At 41.6% G+C, this 8,672-nt stretch overlaps 1 protein-coding gene across 2 annotated transcripts in view; it reads right to left on the bottom strand.

Moving 5' to 3' along the window:
- Positions 1–3,958: 3,958 nt before the first annotated feature.
- Positions 3,959–8,672, bottom strand: part of KIF3C (kinesin family member 3C) — a 130,939-nt gene continuing 126,225 nt past the window's right edge. For both annotated transcript variants that reach the window (XM_082249209.1, XM_082249210.1), the window contains exon 8: positions 3,959–4,928. In XM_082249209.1, coding sequence (XP_082105335.1) covers positions 4,835–4,928 — 94 coding nt within the window. In that variant the 3' untranslated portion in view covers positions 3,959–4,834. The remainder of the gene's footprint in view (positions 4,929–8,672) is intronic.

Raw genomic sequence — 8,672 nt, 5'->3', positions numbered from 1 at the left:
GGCCAGCAATGAATAAGCACATGGTGTGAAACGCGTTTGCTGCTATCCTGTTTGTCTTGCACATGTCGATGTTGGACTTTTTGATTTGAAGAAATAAAACTCAAGTTTCTACTTTCCTGAGACTGGAAGTGCCACTTTCTTTCTACATGCATATGGACTTCTTAGGTTGCGGACCATGGTGGGCACCCAGTCTTGCAGGACTGCTACAGTTTACTTGGGAATCCTACTGGCCCAGCTGTCAGCCCTTTGAGCGGTGATTTGTTTCTTTGCTTCTTGAGATTGGGCCAGGTACCATGTGATCGCTGTAACCAATCACAACGATCACATGATAACAAGTAAACACAATTGTCACGAATGGCTTTCATTCGTGACACTTACTATTGTGATCTATGTGATCAGTCACAGTGATCACATGCTGCAGGGCCATTCACAGCAGCCTTGTACTATGTGGTAGCTGTAGCCAATCACAGCAATCACAATAGTAAACAATGGGAGAGCTTTTCTAAAACTGGTGCACTCAGAATCCGGTGCAGCTGTGCATGTTAGTCAATCAGCTTCTAACCTCAGCTTGTTCAATTAAGCTTTGGCAATAAAACCTGTAAGCTGATTGGTTTCTAGTAAGCCTGATTTTGCACTCTCCAGCTTTAGTAAATAAATCGCAATGAGTCATGAATCAAAGCCACTCACGACAGTTACAATGATTGCTTGTACAGTGATCATCACTGTACAAGCAATCACAATGTAAAAAAAAATCCAGATAACCTTCTCAGAGTAGTACAGGGTCAGTCTGGTGACACTGCACTACACTGGTGACAGTATGTAAAAAAAAAAGCTTGGAAAGTTTCAGGAGGGCAGTGTTGGTAAATGTAGCAAAATTAAAGGCATAGTGTGTTTTGCTCCCGAAACGTATTGGCTCTATTCTGCTATCACTTTGATCAATAAATTACCTTGGACTTTTGGACACGTGTTTGGTGTTCTCATTGCATTTATTTAGAGGTCAGATTTAGGGAGAGAGAATGGGGAGCTACAGAAAAGCTGTTCTAGGATTTTGTCTAGCTTGTTTTTTTTTTTTGCGTTGATCTCTTCTTTAGTGCACTTTAGCAAAATGCATTAAAATTCCATTAGTGAAAGCCATTAAATCTTTCTGTTTCAGCCAGGGCTCCTATTTGCTTCCTGTTCACTCCTGGCATTACACTGACACACAGTCACAAATTAAAATGATATTTCTCCTATAATGACCCTTTTAATGAAAGACTGTGCTTTGCCCATGAAGGCAGATTCCCCTCTCTACCCCAGCAACACATCCACCAGGAGCAAAAATAATGTCCAATATGAATCTGTGTTGTGGTGACTGGCCCAGTGCTTTCATATGGGTTTGGGTAGTCTTCAGATCAGTGTAATCTTGGACTAAAGCAACTCAGAGTCCAAGGGTGCAAAAAATGGTAAGGGGGCATGAAAGAGATTCTGTTATGTTCAAAACTCCAGGTGAAAGGCCCCTGCAATAGAAATGATATTATACTTATCTCCTCACTGGTCAGTGTCTCCTACCTTCTCTCTGTTCCAGTGCCGCAGCCTCTGTAAAGCTCTTTGGCATTTAACACTTCCTGGATTCTTGTCCCCGTACCGTGGTTCCAACCCCTAACTTAGCCATTCTCAACCAGGGTTACTTGGAACCCTAGGGTTCGTCCAGAGGTTGCCATGGGTTCCTTGAGATGTGGAAGACTGAACTTACATTTGATGGTGCCCGCATAGATCCAAGACCATTGCCACTTGGCAAAACCATTAGCATGACTCCAATTATCATTTTAGTTTTGGCACTTTGACTACCACTGCAGGAGGTACATTCTTTCTTTTGACAACTGATGTAAGGGGCATTCTTCTCTTTGCCCACCAATGCATTGTTTTTGGCAAGAGTTCCCCAAGACCTGGAAATTATTGTAGGGGTTCCTCCGGGGTAAAAAGGTTGAGGAAGGCTGCTCTGACTCCTATGTCACTACAGCCTAAGCAATGACGTAGGAAAAGACGGATGAGGCCACAGTGCATGGGGTGGACATGGGCATCTGACACTCCAAAAAGTGTCTAATTCCAAAGAGTCTTTTAAAACCAAAAACAAATGTCGAACACCTGCTAAATTAACTTTTATAGAGAATCCAACATAACCACCAAATTACCTTTATCAATAATGTAATATATCAAATAAGGAAATGGCTGCACACCATGCCTAATCCTCAAAGTTGAATAAGCACAGTATTCCTGTGTAAAAAGCTTCAACCATCTCTACCTGTCATTGTCATGTTTGTGTCACTTTTGGGATATTGAAAAAAAAAAAACGACTCAGGATTAGGCATGGTGTGGAGCTATGTCCTCCTTTGATATCAGTTCCACTGAAGCGAGCCAGGGCTAGCACCCATGCCTGGAGCCAAATCAGCCTAATCATCTCACCTGGAACCGCCTCTCTCTTGTCTTTTTGCCAATAATGTAATATCCTTTTGTCATTTAGTATTTATATTGGATTTTCAGTGCTAGTCCATTTAGCGGTGATTTGACATTTATATAGTTTTGAGTCAGTTAAGACAACATGTAGACAGGTGCAATCTGTGTTCCCCACGAAGGGGAAGGAAGTTATGATGAACTAAGTTCTTCTATGACTTCCTGTAGCCACAGGGAGACGCCTGTCCGTTTGGACGATGGCGTCTCATGTAACTTCGGCAGCCATCTTGGGTCAGGTATTGTCTATTTAAGACTCCGGCTCCCAGGTTTGGCGAGCTTTATGTAAGTGTAGGGACAGGTTCTCCGTCTGACAGGGACAGTGTTTAGAGATAAGAAAGATAAGAAAGGTTCTGGAGGACAAGGGACAGTGCAGAGACTATGTATACCTTGCTTGAAGAAGCCTCCACTTTTGGTGTGGACCAGCCAGGACGCATTCTGCTCCTTAGTGCAGATGCTGTTGGCATCTCTCAAGCCTACAGACTGCTGTTACAGTTTGTAAGTTGCTCCAGGCAGACATACCTACCCACCAGGCCTAGTTGTACTGTGTTGAACCTTTGTACAATATACTGCTCTTGCTTTTCTTGGACTCAATGTGTTTACTGCCTGCCACACCACATCGCACCTTGCTCACAACTAAAGTATTACATTTAAAAAAAAAAGTGGGAGATTGTAGGTCCTTGCAGATATTCTTGATTGTGCCAAAGAGTCTTACGGAGGCTGGAGCTCTGGGATGGAGGGACGTTGAGAGACACAGGTGGCTGGAGATGTGGTCCTAAAAGCTCTACCATTGCAGGACGTTTCATTTGGATTTTTGCTCTGGCATGGGCAAAGCACAGATATGTTAGTTAGTAGCGTGTTTTTTTGCTTTTTATGCTTTTATTGATTGGTTATGTGTATGTACATTAGGATTGGAAACAGAGATGGGCAACTGGGTTCTCCAACAATTGTACAATTACAAGCATCACCCTTGGAAGGCTCAACACAGTACTGCCTGTAATTCCACAACAGCTAACCAGCCGCAAGTTGCCCAAGTCAGCAAGGTTTGTGACTGCATAGAAAGACCCCATTATTGCACAACATGTTATATTCTTTTCCATGAGCCCACAAAATACATTTTGTGGTGTGTCTGTAGCACACTGATGATTTGGGAAGAGGGAGCCACACATTCCCACAACTTTCTGCTTTTGTTTAGTGGTTATGCCAGAAAAATTACATAAAAAAGAAACTTCACTTTCAAGTAATAAAAGAAAATACAAGTTGTTTTCAGCTTTAAATGTGCATACAGCTCTTATATTCCATGCCATATTGAAGACCAATGTATAGATTTAATGTTGTATGCCACATGGACGTTGGCGTTCTCTGTCCCTTCGTAAAAAGTGCATCCTGGAGATCTGGTATATCCAGGTCCTTAGTAGTTAAATATCCCGTATGATCCTACATTTTTATTTCATTTATTCTTCACTTTTCAACCAATGAAAGATGATTACCTCTCAAAAGTGTCTATCCTGCCTCACTTTCCACCCTTCCAGTTGTGTCTGGACCACATCAGAAGCAAGCCAAATACATCAGAAGAAGCAACCATCTAAAAACAGATTCAAATACCACCTATAGATCTCACCAGTGATTCATGTCAAAGGAATGATGGCATCCAACTTTCCATGAACAGTCTACTAACATTGCCATCCCAAGTCATACAGATCGTATCTTGTGACCTTGTTGTACTCCCTTTTTTTAGAAGTGGTGTATGATGAAGCTGAGAAGCCTTTACGTTAAGGCACTGGCGTTTGAAGCATACGCTTTAAAGTCTTAGAAATTCAAGCCAGGATTTAATTGTGCCTCATATGCTGAAATACAGTGTTGTAGAAGTGATCAGAACCCACCAGTCCCAGTGGGATATATAGACGTCGTTGAGCTTCTAAAAAACAGACTTGGCTGCTGGATTTACGAAGACAGCACATGCTGAACCTTCTGCCAGCTGGAGCGATAGACAGAAAAGACCTAGATCACTTTCAGGTAAGTGGCCAATGCTCAGTTTCCAAACAGACATGTCAAGAAACAAACTTCTAGATCCACCAGGATCGACTTCCCAAACACCTGTAGTGAGCCGAGAGGTGCTGAAGATCGGCAGCATGGACTTTCCACAGGAGTAATAAATAAATAAATATGTAAATTCCATAAATACAAAGTCTTGACTTATTTTACGACTGAGGTCTCATCTCCAGGCAGATCGAAGCTGAGGAAGGATAGTGGTGGTAACCCCGCTACCTGCTCCTCATTCAGTTGGAAGCAAAGCCTGGCTTTAGGGGTTAATGTGCATGGGTAGATAGATCTAGGGAGGTTAGTGTCACTCATGGGTAGGGGAAAGCTGACGCCTTTGGCTGCTTGAAGACAAAGAGATGTGAGTGGTTGAAGATGGAAGAGCCTTGGGTTTCTGACACCTGGGGACAAAAAAACATGGTTGTTATCAGTGGTAGCATCAGGATATCATGCCTTATGCCTCGTACACACGCATTGATAGTTGGCCGTGAATATTCGGCCAACGTCCAATCGGCCGATTTTCGGCTTGTTAGTATGATGCTTTCGACAACCGACTCCGACTTTTCGGCCGAACAAAATCTGGTGTGCATGCTATAAAATTTTTGTTGGCCGTCAACAGAACGGCCGATTTCCCGTCAGTCAGTACAGATTTCGGCAGACAAAAATCTGATGAGCAAGACTGGGCATGCTCAGAGAAGAAAAAACACACGGAAAGTAAACCAGAACATGACATCACTTCTGAAGTAGATTTTTGTTGCCCGAGAAAATTTGTGTGCAGTCTAGAGCACATTTCAACCAACACAACAACACTAGACAAAAGACGGCCGATCGGTTGGCCGATAATCGTTGCGTGTGTACAAGGCATTAGGATAACTTGAAAAGCAGAAAAAGCATTGCTGAAATAATCCAGTAGGTGGTGCTGGATGTTGTTGGAATCTTCACTGCTAGGATGTCCTGTCCTCTTCCTGCTGCTTAACTTTTGGCCCTGTAGGGGTTACCAGCTTTGGGTCCTCTAGGAAGCTGCTATAAAAAATTCCCTATGAAGAAGTGCCCCTTCCTCCTTCTCCTCCATTGATATATATTCTTTTGTTGTTTTCACTGCCTGTAACATATCTGTATGGGGGAGAGTCTAAGCAGTCACAGGATTCTCTCCTCCATTCACAGATCCTTTTTCAGGTAGTGAAAGCAATGAGAAATTTTCTCAGTGGGGAGAAAGAAAAAAGGGGTGGGTCCTCATTGGGAACAATTTCACAGCAGCTCTGAAGATAATAATCCCTGCAGTGCCGTAAATTCAGAGGCAGGAAGAGGACGGGGCATCCCTGCAGTGAAGATTTTTACAGGATCAAGCTAGCTCCATGATTTTAGGCATCGTTCATTACAGGTAAGGTAACTCGTTATATATATATCTACAGTGCCTTGCGAAAGTATTCGGCCCCCTTGAACTTTGCGACCTTTTGCCACATTTCAGGCTTCAAACATAACGATATAAAACTGTAATTTTTTGTGGAGAATCAACAACAAGTGGGACACAATTGAAGAGACAAGGACTCACTGCTCAAGGTGGTGTAATTGCCTGATGACTCACACAGGTGCATGCCCCGGCTCGCCTCCATGAAAACTTGATAAAAGAAAAGGAATTGGCAGCACTCCAGGTTAAGTCAAAATCCATATTTATTGACTGGACATCCAGATTATGACAATCGTGACAAGGTAGACGCGTTTCACACACTGACTGTGTGCTTAATCATTACCAATAATGATTAAGCACACAGTCAGTGTGTGAAACGTGTCTACCTTGTCACGATTGTCATAATCTGGATGTCCAGTCAATAAATCTGGATTTTGACTCAACCTGGAGTACTGCCAATTCCTTTTCTTTTATCAAGTGGGACACAATTATGAAGTGGAATGAAATTTATTGGATATTTCAAACTTTGTTAACAAATAAAAAACTGAAAAATTGGGCGTGCACAATTATTCAGCCCCTTTACTTTCAGTGCAGCAAACTCTCTCCAGAAGTTCAGTGAGGATCTCTGAATGATCCAATGTTGACCTAAATGACTAATGATGATAAATAGAATCCACCTGTGTGTAATCAAGTCTCCGTATAAATGCACCTGCACTGTGATAGTCTCAGAGGTCCGTTTTAAAGCGCAGAGAGCATCATGAAGAACAAAGAACACACCAGGCAGGTCCGAGATACTGTTGTGGAGAAGTTTAAAGCCGGATTTGGATACAAAAAGATTTCCCAAGCTTTAAACATCCCAAGGAGCACTGTGCAAGCGATAATATTGAAATGGAAGGAGTATCAGACCACTGCAAATCTACGAAGACCTGGCCGTCCCTCTAAACTTTCAGCTCATACAAGGAGAAGACTGATCAGAGATGCAGCCAAGAGGCCCATGATCACTCTGGATGAACTGCAGAGATCTACAGCGGAGGTGGGAGACTCTGTCCATAGGACAACAATCAGTCGTATACTGCACAAATCTGGCCTTTATGGAAGAGTGGCAAGAAGAAAGACATTTCTTAAATATATCCATAAAAAGTGTAATTTAAAGTTTGCCACAAGCCACCTGGGAGACACACCAAACATGTGGAAGAAGGTGCTCTGGTCAGATGAAACCAAAATCGAACTTTTTGGCAACAATGCAAAACGTTATGTTTGGCATAGAAGCAACACAGCTCATCACCCTGAACACACCATCCCCACTGTGAAACATGGTGGTGGCAGCATCATGGTTTGGGCCTGCTTTTCTTCTGCAGGGACAGGGAAGATGGTTAAAATTGATGGGAAGATGGATGGAGCCAAATACAGGACCATTCTGGAAGAAAACCTGACAGAGTCTGCAAAAGATCTGAGACTGGGACAGAGATTTGTCTTCCAACAAGACAATGATCCAAAACATAAAGCAAAATCTACAATGGAATGGTTTATAAATAAACATATCCAGGTGTTAGAATGGCCAAGTCAAAGTCCAGACCTGAATCCAATCGAGAATCTGTGGAAAGAACTGAAAACTGCTGTTCACAAACGCTCTCCATCAAACCTCACTGAGCTTGAGCTGTTTTGCAAGGAGGAATGGGCAAAAATTTCAGTCTCTCGATGTGCAAAACTGATAGAGACAATCGCAGCAAAAGGTGGCGCTACAAAGTATTAACTTAAGGGGGCTGAATAATTTTGCGCGCCCAATTTTTCAGTTTTTTATTTGTTAAAAAAGTTTGAAATATCCAATAAATTTCGTTCCACTTCATGATTGTGTCCCACTTGTTGTTGGTTCTTCACAAAAAATTACAGTTTTATATCATTATGTTTGAAGCCTGAAATGTGGCAAAAGGTCTCAAAGTTCAAGGGGGCCAAATACTTTTGCAAGGCACTGTATATATATATATATATATATATATATATATATATATATATATATATATATATATATATATATATGGTCAAACTTCAGTTTTAAGTTAATGAGTGTAAATGATACATACATTAGTCTTTGGTGCAAAGTACCTGTTCTCCTTAACCAATTCAGCCCCGGAAGGTTTACCCCCCTTCATGACCAGGCCCTATTTTGCGATTCGGCACTGCATTACTTTAACTGAAAATTGTGCGGTCGTGCAACACTGTACACAAATAACATTGATGTCCTTTTTTCCCACAAATAGAGCTTTTTTTTGTGGTATTTGATCACCTGTGCTGTTTTAATTTTTTGCACTATAAACAAAATTTCGAGGAAAAAAAAACCCAATTTCTGTTTACTTTCTGCTATAAAACACATCCAATAAAAAAAAGTAAAAAATTGAATTTCTTCTTTAATTTAGGCCAATATGTATTCTGCTGCATATGTTTGGTTAAATAAAATCCCAATATGCGTGTATTGACTGGTTTGCGCAAAAGGTATAGTGTCTACAAACTATGGGATATTTTTATGGAATTTTTATTTATTTATTTTTTAGTAATGACGGCGATCAGCGACTTATAGTGGGACTGCGACATTGCGGCTGACAAATCGGACACTAAGTGACACTTTTGACACTTTTTTTGGGGACCAGTGACATGAATACAGTGATCAGTGCTAAATAATATGCACTGTCACTGTACTAATGACACTGGCAGGGAAGGGGTTAACATCAGGGGCAATTAA

Source organism: Pelophylax lessonae (assembly GCF_965119305.1).
Source record: "Pelophylax lessonae genome assembly, chromosome: 3".
Lineage (NCBI taxonomy): Eukaryota > Metazoa > Chordata > Amphibia > Anura > Ranidae > Pelophylax > Pelophylax lessonae.
Note: the sequence above shows the minus strand (reverse complement) of the source record. Positions and strands in the feature narration are given on the sequence as shown.